This window comes from Athene noctua, chromosome 2 (genome assembly GCF_965140245.1).
Source record: "Athene noctua chromosome 2, bAthNoc1.hap1.1, whole genome shotgun sequence".
NCBI classification, from domain to species: domain Eukaryota; kingdom Metazoa; phylum Chordata; class Aves; order Strigiformes; family Strigidae; genus Athene; species Athene noctua.
This window is the reverse complement of record NC_134038.1, coordinates 165,830,159-165,843,709: the sequence shown is the minus strand read 5'-3', so window position 1 is coordinate 165,843,709 and position 13,551 is coordinate 165,830,159. Positions and strand designations below refer to the sequence as shown.

At 45.5% G+C, this 13,551-nt stretch overlaps 1 protein-coding gene across 1 annotated transcript in view; it reads right to left on the bottom strand.

The window, feature by feature from the left end:
* The window catches only part of SETD2 (SET domain containing 2, histone lysine methyltransferase), a 71,578-nt gene that overhangs the window by 34,612 nt on the left and 23,415 nt on the right, over nucleotides 1-13,551 (bottom strand). The window contains exons 4-10 of the mRNA XM_074901060.1: nucleotides 11,567-11,698; nucleotides 10,247-10,375; nucleotides 6,088-6,211; nucleotides 4,790-4,867; nucleotides 4,385-4,482; nucleotides 2,235-2,361; nucleotides 511-645 (exon numbers count right to left, since the gene is read on the bottom strand). Coding sequence (XP_074757161.1) covers nucleotides 511-645; nucleotides 2,235-2,361; nucleotides 4,385-4,482; nucleotides 4,790-4,867; nucleotides 6,088-6,211; nucleotides 10,247-10,375; nucleotides 11,567-11,698 — 823 coding nt within the window. The remainder of the gene's footprint in view (nucleotides 1-510; nucleotides 646-2,234; nucleotides 2,362-4,384; nucleotides 4,483-4,789; nucleotides 4,868-6,087; nucleotides 6,212-10,246; nucleotides 10,376-11,566; nucleotides 11,699-13,551) is intronic.

The window sequence follows — 13,551 nt, the reverse complement described above, 5'->3', positions numbered from 1 at the left end:
AAGCCAGAACCAGGCCCCTGACAAGGACCAGCGCACCTAATGTCATTTAAGTGGGCATAACTGCTGGGTTAGGAGCAGTAACACATGCAGCAGAACTGTTATAACCATTACCCGATGTACAGCTCATGCTGGGGAATCAAACTTAACGATAATGGATTGCACAGAAAACTGGCTGCAGCTCATCTGCACTCAGCCAAGAGGTGAAAACACAGGATAATTTTAGTGATAAGACAGCTGTCGTTTTAAGCTGACAAACGACTCGTTTACTCTCTAAACCCTTATGTACAAAGCATTTATTTGCTTCCAGAAATGGGTGTTTTGCATCTCCACCCAGGCCAAGTTCCACCAAATATCAAACAAGCAAAGGGTGGAGATGACACATGATCCGGAAAGCAAGCGGAACAGCCTGGCTCATGCTTGGGATGCTTCCCTCCCTTCCTCTAAGGAGAGCTCCAAGGACACTGCTTTAACAGGATGTGGATCCCTCCCCTGCAGCTGGGTCCTCCTTACCTGGATGAGTTTGAGGCAGGTGAGCTTCTGCTCCAGCGTTTCAATCCGAACCATCAGCCGGGACAAGCTGAGAACTTGGTTTTTATCAGAGAGACCCTCTCCGTTCTCCAGCAGTGCTTCCAGCTCCCCATCCACCTACCACAGCCAAAGGAAAAACAACTCATAGGTCGTGTCAGGCTCATGCCACCCTACGTGATGGCAGAGATAATCCATTCCCGTGGCTTTGAGAGCCTGGAAAAGCCTCTCCCGAGCAATTTGCCCATATGGAAAAGCAGCCTGGCTTTAATTTGACAGAATGTAGTTGGGTTTCTTTCATCTGGCTTAATTTGGTGGGTTTTTTAAGACCTCAAATCCTGCACAAGAGCACACTGCTCCCACCAGTTCTGTCCATCCTGGGGACAGAGGGCAGCTAGTCCTGCTCCTGGCTGGCACACACACAACAGGCAGGAATCTCCTGACTCTCAACATCCACTTCCCCCTAATGAACAGCACGTTTTAGATGTACACATCTGTCTCTGCACAGAGGAAATTCCAGGTGCGTGCACCAAAATACTCCCAGTCACAAGAAAACAGATGTGCACTAAGAGATTATCTTTAATTGCAGATAGATTTACTTCTTTAAATACCTAAGGGGTATTTATAATCTTTACAACCAGAGATACATTCCTCTCAACGCAGACACCAAAATACCAACATTTGTAATTTAGCCTACTGCTCAGTGCCACCAATTAGCATTTTAAAGCACCTTATAAATGACTTATAAGTAATTTCTGGGCCTCCTGACTCTCCGATACAGTAAATAAAAATGAAGCTGGCACTTTTAAAGGTAGCTTCTCCCAAAAGAGCAGGTAACAAATTTTATCTGTAGGAATCTTCAAGGACAGAACAATTACATCTTGTAGGAAGCAAAAAGAGCCTGTGCAGTTTCTCACAGCAGCCTGCACCCAAGGAAAAACCTCCTTTTGACTGCTTTGGACAGTTTCCTACATCTACCCTGTGAACCAACCCCTGCCATTCAATGTGGGGAGAAAGTTCACAGAACCACTCAAGGAACATTACATGCGTGAAAAGCTATAAAAAGACTAAAAAGAAGTCTGGATTTAAGTTAGGTATTTCATTCACGTCCATCTGCAAACACAACTATAACTGAAGTCAGCACAAATAAGACACATGTTCGTACAAGTTCCTCCTGGAAGCTGACTTGCCTCTAGGCCAAAGCAATTAAGAGATTCAAATTTCACATCCCAGCCTGGAGATGGGAAACATCTGCACCCTTTCAGCTGTCAAATTTCAGGTAATGTCCTGAATGGCAAAGCCAGTATTGCCCATCTTTCACCGACGTTTAAAAATCAGTCAACACAATCCAAATTTTTAAAACCACATAGAATTTATGCTTTTTAGGAGCAGACAGTATTGATGACCAGAGAGTGTATGCGTGAAAGTCCCTCTCTGGTAGGACTTTGTGGTAAGCCAGCAAAAAGAAATACAGATTTAACTAAAGCTCCAAGAAAGCAGAAGTATTGAGGGCCCCTGTGAAATAAAATTAACAAATACCTCTATGGAAAAGACTGAACCTTGAGGTCACCAGGAGTCACCACAGAAGACGACTATAGGAGTGACCTGAAGATTCACACAGAGAGGATCATGCCCACGGTCAACCCTTGGTTGCTGTTACTCTTTGAAATAAATTGAAACACACACGGCAAAGGAGAATCAAGACTCACCGAGTCCTTCTTACGGGAGCGCTCCTTTTTCATTTTCCCTCCAGCAGCTCGGATGCTGACCCTGTTCTCTCCTCCCAGGTAACCCCGGCAGTTGGCTGAGCCACAGAAACATTTCTGAGCCTCTTTGCTGTTGGTGGGCACAAGCAACAGAGCAGTTTAATAACCCATCAACTGCACCCACAGCGAGTTATTTTTCCATACTCTTAAGTGCATTCTCAGAAGAAAGGGACAAGAACTTCTCTGCATGGCAAGGCCTTTCTGGCCACTGAAAATTCAAACAATATCTTTATTTCTTACATAGCTACCATGATCCTGTGTTGTCTCAGCTGAGCTTCACTTCCAGGCTCTTTGTAGGTTAAGAACCAGAAATGAAAAGGTGAGGCTCTTGAGTCTCCTCACTTCTTACCACACATTGCAATCGATATATTAATTTTTCTGATGAATATATAAACAAGATTATATATCCATCAGGAAAAAGGCTTGCATTTTATACCTTGAAACAGAATAAAGCATGGGCTGGGGATTCATGGAAGTAGCAAGATTCAGGTGGAAGATGTTTGTTGGCATGGATATACAGCCATGGAGAGCAGAAGAAATTGAAATTACATTATATTCAGGCAATATTTCAACAAAGCCTTTGTATTTTCTACTTCGCATACCACAAATTTTAAACTATACACCACAACTGCTTGGGAGAACGGGTTTTCCTCTTGAAATGTGCATAACCCACTGGAGGAATGTGGCTCTGCTGTACCAGCAGTAAAAACCAGGGAAGCTCAACTGCAGGATCTTCTGTGAAGCAGAACCTGAGTTCAGGAAGGATGCCCGAGAGATAAGAGCTGAAAACCTCCAACTGAACTCAAATATGTGAGATATTAAAATGGAACAATACAACAAAATGATTCTCCATCAGAGAGGCCCTAACAGGACCATAATATGAAACCGTAATAATTCTGACTGAGCTATACAGATAAAAATAAAATCATGGTTATACAGACTGCATACTACATGACATTGCCTTCCTACAAGTTTGAACCAGAAAACTACATGACAGCATCCGACACTTTAGCACAAGTAACTTTGTAATACAACTAAAAATGCGTTTCTGATTCTTCTGCACATATAAAGAGCCATAGTGTTGCATAAGACCAGATCCAGAAGGTAATAATAACAAGAGGGGACGGCTTTAAGCTGCAGCAGAGGAGGTTCAGACTGGACATTAGGAAAAATTTTTTCCCAGCAAGAGTGGTCAGAGAGTGGAATAGGCTGCCCAGGGAGGGGGGGGAGTCCCCATCCCTGGGGGTGTTTAAGGGCCGTTTGGATGAGCTGTGGGTGGATGTGGGGTAGGGGAGAACTTTGTAGAGTCGGGCTGAGGGTTGGACTCGATGATCCCAGGGGTCTTTTGCAACCTGAATGATTCTGTCATTCTGTGAAAAGGAAGAGACACTCCTTGAACCACTGTATTCGGTTAAAAAAATCTTAGGGATTATAAAACAGATCTATAATTAATCCCCTAATTACATGTTGCTTCAAGCCTGTCAGATGCTATTTTGTGCTAATCACAATAAAGAGAGGGAAATACTTCCCCATACACCTGGACAAGCAGTAATATAAAAATATTAGGCTCAGGTTTAGAGAGGGGAGCCAAAGCCCACGCTGGAACTTGCACATCTGCACTTCTGGAGTCAGACAGGAAGAGGGAAGGTGCTATCTGTTGGGGTTTTACAGCTCTGCAAGTATTTGCAAAGTCATAAAACAGGGGTGGGTGGGGAAGAAGAGGCATTATTTTAGAGTACTGCAAAGTCTGGAGCTTGGGTAATTAATAATTAGACAGAGGAAAGAAAGAGTCAAGATAATTATCTGGGAAATTTCCACTGGGAAAGATGGTATAAGGTGGAATAAAAAGGTAATAATGTGACACTGGAAAAGACATATTAAATCAACGAGAAACTCTTCTCCCAATCTCTTGCGTTAGAAATGGAAGAAACTTTATCCAGGTAGCTTTTTATATAGTGGAATTCCAGTTCATTTACAACTGCTCTATTAGACGAGGCTTTGCAATGGTTTCTTTCAGCAGGTTTTATTTTTCACTGCACCAACACTCACAAATCCCACTTCCAGCAGCTTAAGCAGAGGGAGCTGAAACGTACCCGTATCTCTGGAACTGGTAATCAAACGTCAGCTCTGAGCCTGATGGGACTAGTTTGGTGGTGAAAAATCCAACTCTGAGCTGCCCATTCACAGTCCACTAAAGCAAGGAAAAAACAAAATTACGACAGTTATTACAAAAGCCAGACTTGACTCTGGTTTTGCTTTAAATTAACAAAGCTAATCCTTCAAATACAATCACTGATAAATTTAAAATGTGCTAACTGGCTCAGCAGAACTTGTCCATTTCAAAGGTAGCTGTTTCAATTTCACCAAGTTACAACAACAACAAAAAAAACAAAAACACAAACCCCAAAACAAAGAGACATAAAGGAGAAATGCTTTTCACTCTGAGCTTGCTAAGTCGCAAGGCAGTGGAAGTGAGAAGCTTTGATCCAGCAGTTTACCTTTTGTGTCTCGCAGTTTGGTTCACAGCTGTGGTTCATAAAACGGGAGCAGTTTCCTTTCTGGGTAGCATCGATTATCTGAAAAGAAAAGAAACAACAAATGCAGAGAAATGCTTCCCTCCCTCCACATCAGGGAGAAATATGAAGCAGCACAGCGACAACCACCACACATTCAAACACAACCCCTGTAGAAGTCAGCACGCTCTTCCCTGCTCCAGCTATCAACTTTATTTGGTTCTATAATGGTGTTAAGTGCACCCAAAAAATGAGCACTAAGCAACTGGTACATGGTTCTTAGTTTTTATTGCAGGTTAATAGAGAGATCTTCAGCTGGGTGGGGAATCCTGAATTTTTAATACGTTTCTGACCCTCTGATACATGGTACGATGATCATGAGGGCAAATGATGCTGAACACCTCTGCCACAGGCATCATACTCGAATAGAAATCTCTCCTCCTGGATCACTGCACCCTCCCTTTTATAGCTGGGAACACTCCTCTGTGCCCCCTTGTGATCACATAAAAATCCCACGGCAGCTACAAAAATTGCTTACTGGGGAAAAAAAAAAAGAGGAAAATAACACTCTTGACTATTTTTAGCTCATTTACTGTAAAGCTACCCAGACCCAAAAAGTTTTGACAGAAGAGACAAGCAGAATATGATATTAAACTGCTATTTATACACTTTGTTCTCAGCAAGGGAGGGCCCATCACCCAAGGTAAGCAAGGCTACACGCTCTGCGTTGCAGCTCCATGATCCCACAGAGCCGAAGTAAAGATGAGGAACTTCTGGTATATAAATACTCCAATGACAGTAATGCTGCACGTAGGGACTCCACCAGCTAAAAGTGTCCCGATTTAACATAGTTCTGGGAGAAAGGGAAAAAAGAAACATGGTTGCTTGGTGTGTCTTCTAGACTGGCTTGCTTGGGCATCCAAGAAGGTTGAGTTTGGCTTAAAGCATCTCCCCAGGCTGGGATGGGTTCTATCCCACAGAGGTTTGCTTGTGTGGAGGGGATGGGCTATACTCCATCTTCCCTTGGGAGGACAATTTCTCCTGTCCAAGGACATTAGGATAGAGTTAGGCTACCAGACTTCTGTGAAACTAGGTTAAAACTGAGCAATGGGCTAAAAAAAAAAAAAGGTATGACAAGGCAAAGCTGGCCAAAGTTTCCTTTCCTTAGGAAAAACTTTGTAATAGATTCAGGACGTTGCTTAGTGGGTTCACAGGGAGTCGGTGCTGGATGTAACACAAAGCCAGCCTCCGCAGAAGCCAAGCACAGCAATCACACTGCTCACCTCATCATTCTTCAGGGCCATGAAATAATAGTGAATATTCTTGTTCCGGGCATATTCCTTAACACGAGCCTTGAATTCTTTATGATCCAGCACTTCTCCACAATACTCCAAGACAAAAGTGTTGCTGCAAAACCCAACAGGAAAAAAAGCATCACTCTGCAAGCGAGGAACACCAAGGAACAGAAAATAACCACTGTTGAGATGGGCTCTCTGAATACAACTTGCAGCCTGGTCATCCTGGTGGTGTAGCTATGATTATTATATGCCTTAATCTCAGGCAATTCTGATTATTATTTTATGCTATCACACAGGTAGGTATATGACAGCGAAAAGCCCAGACACAAAAACAAAGCTCCCCTTCAAGCAGGTTTTGTTTGTAAAAGAACAAGACCTTGTGGGTGATGTGAAGAGGAAAATAAGGAGTATTCAGATAAGGTGCTGGCAGGTGGTTTTTCTCAATTGAAACGGAAAGCCTGTCTGCACCTTCCCGGTCGGGTGGGTGAAATGCAGAGTCAATAAAATATCCTTTTTAGATGTAGAAAAGATTAATTTAAAGGCAGAGATGGACAAGAAGAACTAGCTACCCCTACAGAATCACAGAATCAACTAGGTTGGAAAAGACCTTGAAGATCATCTAGTCCAACTTGCACTGACAGTGCCCAACTCCACCAGATCCCTCAGCGCTGGGTCAACCTGACTCTTCAACCCCTCCAGGGATCCCGGGGACTCCCCCCCCTGCCCTGGGCAGCCCATTCCAACGCCCAACAGCCCCTTCTGCACAGAAATCCTTCCTCAGAGCCAGCCTGACCCTGCCCTGGGCAGCTTGAGGCCATTCCCTCAGGGCCTGGCGCTGGCTCCTTGGCTCCAGAGACTCATCCCCCCTCTCTGCACCCTCCTGGCAGGGAGTTGCAGAGGGCCAGGAGGTCTCCCCTCAGCCTCCTCTTCTCCAGACTGAACCCCCCCAGTTCCCCCAGCCGCTCCCCAGCAGACCTGTGCTCCAGACCCTGCCCCAGCTCCGTTGCCCTTCTCTGGACACACTCGAGTCATTCAATGGCCTTTTTGGGGTGAGGGGCCCAAAACTGAACCCACTCATCGAGGGGCGGCCTCACCAGTGCCGAGCACAGGGCTCAGATCCCTTCCCTGTCCCTGCTGGCCACGCTGGTGCTGACACAAGCCAGGATGCCATTGGCCTTCTTGGCCACCTGGGCACACTGCTGGCTCATGTTCAGCCAGCTGGCAATCAACATGCTCAGACACCAACCGACTGCACTCTGCAGCACAGCCAGGCTTTAAACCCTCCTGTCTTCTAAGATGCATTGTGATACAACTTTCTTGATACCTGTTCTGTTTCCCTTTGCTTATTCTCACCCTGAACCCTCAACTCTTCTCTTGTGCTTAACCAGGAGAGCACCAGGAAAGCAAAAGCTCCTGCCCAGCTCCACCTGGACCAAGCATTCCGTGTTTTGGGCAGGTATCACTCACCCCATGTCCTTCCCAGCATTAATTCCAGCCCCTTGCGCAGTACCGTGGTGGCCTTCCAGCCCACATGTGTCAGTGACACCCATCTTCCCCCAATCTCCATGTCCACCCAGTAAAAGGTTCTGCTACACTAATCTGTTCCTTCAGATTACACAGCTGGATCGCTCTCCTAGATGCCTCCCCAGCCTGCATTTAGCAGATACCAACATGAAGGTGTCAGCAGTGGTCTTCTGATGACCCACTGCTTATTTAGGTTAGCTACCTTCAAACTCCCAACCACAAAACTCCAAGTCTGGGAAACAGGGGTACAGTGGCAGGATAGGAAGGAGAGCCAAGTTAGAAGTATGTCTGAACAAACCCACATAAGGTGGGACAGGTCTCCTTCTGGGTTGGCAACTTCTCCACCCTTGGCGGGATTTTTGACTGTCCACAGACTGTCTACTGGTGGGATGACCATCAAGGGAAGGCTGCCTTCTCTCAAGACAAGCTTTAGCTCTGTAGCAATGTTCTGTCAGATTGCAAATCTCTCTCCAAACTACAGCTTTTTAGAATAGCACACTCAGAAACAACTCCAGTCAGCCCCAGACTTAAATCACTCTATATCCAAATCCCTCAACACACACACAGACCAACTGCAGTAGATACTTTTGCTGTTCTTCCTGATTTATTTACCTTCTTACCCAAGATGGTCTTCACAACTATCTCCTTCTCATCTTTCTCAACATTCCTGATCACAACCCACCTAGCAGACACAATGCTTACTACAACCTTGTTTTCAAAAGAAACTCCTAAAATTTTATATAAAACTGGACTTGATATTTCCATGCAGGGCAGCAGCACTGCTTCAGTCCCCATCGCTACCACTTCCCTGGGCACATGTTATTCCACACACAATAAGACAGTGCTCTTGCACAGGTTAGGTCCAGCAGCACCACAGACTCCCCAGGTTATCTGGCAAATCTGGAAAAATCAGGAGCCAGAAGATGCCACGATGCTCACCCTCTTCTTCGATACAGTTGCTGTGCAACAGAACAGTGATGGAGAGCGCTCACTCAGTTTAACCATCACTTAATGCTGTTATCTTTTACATAAACACAGTGTGAAGGCACTCTTGGTTAAACATATTGGGTTGAAAACACAGAATTGTTTTCACTGCATTTTAGATAACTTGGCATATCTCCCTGCGATCAAAACTCTTCCCTGTTTCTTCCTGTGAATTAGTCTCATATATTCAATATAGCAGTAAAAAACTCTGCTGTAAGACCTATAGCTTTCTTAAGGGTCAGAAACATTGCTGGATTCCTCAGCAGAACTCTTCGTCTTCAACAGAAAGAAAAAAAAAATATTAAAAAAAAATCAAAGAGTTTCCACGGAAACTCACTAAAATATCCAGAGTTACAGAAAATCTTTGCACAATTAAGTTCTAGGCAGATTGTCTTGAAGCTCAGTCTCTGCCACACTTGAGACTGAACAGACTCACCAGGCCCATCCCACAGCCTTTTGAGATGGAAATGGGAGCTTGGTGAAAGGGAGCCCGTGGCACTGCTTCTCCACAGCAAGACACTCCAGCAATTTCTTCAGCAAGGTCTGGCATTCATCTGCAGAGCAGCACAACCAACTTCTGCTCACCCTGCATGGATCTAAGAGGACACCCACACCCACACGACCTACACACAAATGGTGAGGCCTGAAACTGGGGGAGAAAAATCCACCCAGGTTTTGCTAGCCATAGGAGCGGGTCAGCTCACCGCAGCCACTCCAGCAGCTCTCTGAATGTCCTAACACCTCTCTCTTCTCTCATGGCCTCACCTAAAGCTCTTTTTACTGCTGGGAGTATGAGAAAGCACTGGCTCAGCAAGGCAGAAGGCAACTCCTTGACCTACCCTAGAGGTGAGAAGGCATTCCCATCTCATACCTGCTCCTTGCACTCACACCTAGAGAGCAAAATGTACCCAGCACTACTCCTCCTCCCAGCCACTCTCATTTTTTGAGTACAACAGTCTCCAGACAGGACTGTAATGCCAAAAATATCAGCATCCATCCTGCTGCCAACAGGCTCAAACACCACACAACCCCTGCATTCAAGTCCCACCAGCTCCTCTGTGCCAAGGAGTGTCAATAAAGGCACCAATCCAGGCACAATGGGCAAGTAACACCTGGCTTTAGTGAAAGAGAGATGAGTCAAACACAGGCTTGGATCTGTAAGCAGGGCTGATGCCAAACCAGCATTTAGAAGTACTAGCAACAGGCTAATGAGGGAAGAAAGATTCCCCAGGGGATCTTCATGTTGTCCAACAGGGAGGAGGACTCAAAGAAGAGGGTAAGTCTTGCAGTGGTGGGAACAGAAGAGACACAACCAGAGCGTGTGCTCCTGACACCATATACTGGGGACAGAGAATGAAGGGAAGACAGATTAAACACAAGATGAAACCACAGCAAGACAGTCAGAAACTAATGAGAAGAGGTGACAGCAAAAACAGAGTGGGAAATCTAAAGTGTAATTAGTAAGTGCCAATAACTAAAAGGGACACCTGACAGAGGACAAGGCCAGCATATGGAGCTGGAAGAACATCAGCAAATCTACTAATGTCAGTGAAACTAAGAAAATGCAAGCAACTTATTTTCCCTTCATGAGGGAGTAAAATAGGATGAAGACGTCATTTGAAGAGCAAAGGCTTACGATGGCAGATCTTTGGCAGCTCTCAGGCCCCAGCCTTTCTTCTCAGTGAGGATCACTTCAACATCCGCATGCTGCTTCTTCTGGAAGCGCCTGTTGGAGCAGTAGTCACCGTTCGGGCACCTGGAAGAACTAAGGGAAGGAAATGGAACAAATCAGTTCCCAGCAGGACAACAGTGATAACAGAAACAGCTCAGATGGGAAAAAAATACCAAGGAACCATAATAAATTCAGTGTAAAACCTTCAAGCATGTTTTGCTATAAAAAGCACAACCATCTGACTGTCAACATGCAAATGCAGACAATTTATTTTGGGAAGGAAGATAAAAACATTCGGAATGCGAATGCTGCTACACTTTTGGTGTCATACATTTGCATTTCTGAGTCCCTCCAATCACACTTCTGCGGGACTAGAGTCAAGGCTGAGGAGCAGAAGGCTCCAGGCATTTGTAGCAGGTTTTAACAGGAGACTGCTACAGTCCAGCCTCCTGCAGAAGACCTAAGGTCAGATTTCAATGCTGGTGTGTAGGTCCTGAGGATCACTCCACACCAGCCAATGAAACAGGAGCCAGCAGTGTGCCCAAGTGGCCAAGAAGGACAATGGCATCCTGGCTTGTGTCAGCACCAGCGTGGCCAGCAGGGACAGGGAAGGGATCTGAGCCCTGGGCTCGGCACTGGTGAGGCCGCCCCTCGATGAGTGGGTTCAGTTTTGGGCCCCTCACCCCAAAAAGGCCATTGAATGACTCGAGCGTGTCCAGAGAAGGGCAACGGAGCTGGTGCAGGGTCTGGAGCACAGGTCTGCTGGGGAGCGGCTGAGGGAACTGGGGGGGTTCAGTCTGGAGAAGAGGAGGCTGAGGGGAGACCTCCTGGCCCTCTGCAACTCCCTGCCAGGAGGGTGCAGAGACAGGGGATGAGTCTCTGGAGCCAAGGAGCCAGCGCCAGGCCCCGAGGGAATGGCCTCAAACTGCACCAGGGCAGGGTCAGGCTGGCTCTGAGGAAGGATTTCTGTGCAGAAGGGGCTGTTGGGCATTGGAATGGGCTGCCCAGGGCAGGGGAGGAGTCCCCAGGATCCCTGGAGGGGTTGAAGAGTCAGGCTGACCCAGCGCTGAGGGATCTGGTGGAGTTAGGAACGGTCAGGGTGAGGTTCATGGTTGGGCCGGAGGAGCTTCAAGGGCTTTTCTGTGAAAATGAGAGTGCACAGACAGGCCACTGCCACTATCCAGGGAAGTCTGGATTATTTGAGGGACTCCCAAGTCTCTCACAGACAACACTGTCCAACTCTGGCAATTCCTCTGGAACTCCTCCTCTGGAAACGCTACTCACCACTCTATCATGAGCAGGCGATTGAGACAGTCTTCTCCACAAGCAACCTCTCCCTGAGCTCGCTCTTCTTTGGAGAGAGGAGGGCATTCACATAGCATTCGCTTAATATCCCGGTGAGATTTGTTCTTCTTCCTGTTGAAGATAGGTCATTGAAATACAGGTTAGACAGCAGCTGCGTACGGAAAATACTCTTCGGTCTTTATCAGTTGTTACTGGAGGAAATGAACTCATTCTCCAGAACCTCGACATATGGACTGATTACCTTTGGATAACCACAAAAAGGTACCACAGACACTCAACTTGTTTTGAGTGGGAGGGGATGACTTTCTGATCACAAAAGATGATTTCTCAGAAAGACATCCCAGGATATTTAACTTTTTTTCCTTTTCCTCAATATCCACAATCCAATTTTACTTTAGATGTGGGCATGCACACGCACCTACACCCAGAGGAAGGACTAAAACTCTTTCATTTTGTTGTACAAATAAAGAAAACAATTTCCAGAAACTTCAGTCCTGCTCCTTCTAGACAGAGAATTTCTCACCACATAGCACAACTTCTAATGTTTAATTTAAAAGGATGAACTTTGATCAGCGTCTCACGAAATACTATATTCTGTGTAATCACATCTAATACTATGGAGACAATCTCCAGAGATCCCTTCCAATCTCAGCTATTCTGTAATAGTCCATTCGGCTTCGCTGATGCAAAGGCCAAGAGAAAGCCTATATTCTGAAGTACTAACATATAAACCATTAGCTGAGCACATGTACCACTTTAAAATAGCTTGCTTTTAATAAAGCAAATTGGAGGGTTTAGTTACTTAAACCTCTGCTTTACAGTCAGGTAAAATGGTAAAAACCAAGAAAACTGTAGTTACAGTAGGCAGGGCAACAAAGGCATCTATTAATTGGTATTTTAGTTGCCGTGAGATGATTAGCAAAATGCTTTGGAGCATGGATCCCAGCAAGACAAAAAAAGGCAGAAGAAACAAAACTAGGATTGAAAATAGGTTTGACCTGCATGTAAGTGGTTGATATTCAGACTCTGAATCAATAATACCTTTTAGAACACGTTTATTAGACAAAAAGCCACTTGAGTGAACAAAAGGCATAGCAAAGCCTTGAATGTTGAGACCCCAACACCTGAGGCCCAACACAGGTCGACACTGGCCCACGTGAAGTGTGTCCCCCCTCCCCAAGCTGGTGCCAGGCCAGGTGCCCTCGCTGCTGGTGAGCACTGGTGCTCAGAACCCAGTGGTCCAGCAGGAACACCGTTACTCAACCACCCTTGAGGAACCACGAGATGAAAAAGGACCATGAAGTTAAACAGGCATAAATCATCAGGAGGCCTTACCACAGACTGTGCCAGCAATAAGAACTGGTTGCAAGCTCCTAAGGAGCTCTCACCTACACATTAAAGCCAGAGAGAGTATTTTTTCGGCAAGGACAAAGGCAGCTGAGGCCTGAAGTGATACACTTACTAATAGATTCTTTTATTTTCCAGGGATTATATCCTGTTCAACATTCCAATGCAAAAAGGATAAGGATACTCTGCAGCCAACACTTCCGATATTTCAAATTACAGTCTATTAGATCTAAAATAACTCATCTGAGATAACAAATAATTACATGCAAGTAACCAAAGCCTCTGGAAACACACTGTTTGTCCAAAACCTTTCCCACAACCAGACAGATTTCCCTGTGTCTTTGGAAAGGGAGTGAGCTGGTATCTGGGGATGCTAACCAGAGATCTGGCAAGCCCAGAGGTGATGCTGCTACACTGCTCTGGGCTCTAATGTAGCTGCACCAACTTTAGATGATCAGTGGACAATAGAGAATAAAGCAAAAAGCTTGGAAAAAAAAAACATTAATTAGCCTTACAAACTACCATGGGTACAATAATAACATGTTTACTTGGCGTTGATGCCGGTAATCCCACACGTGCAAGTCCTGACTGATGGCCAAATCAACACTAGACAAAGG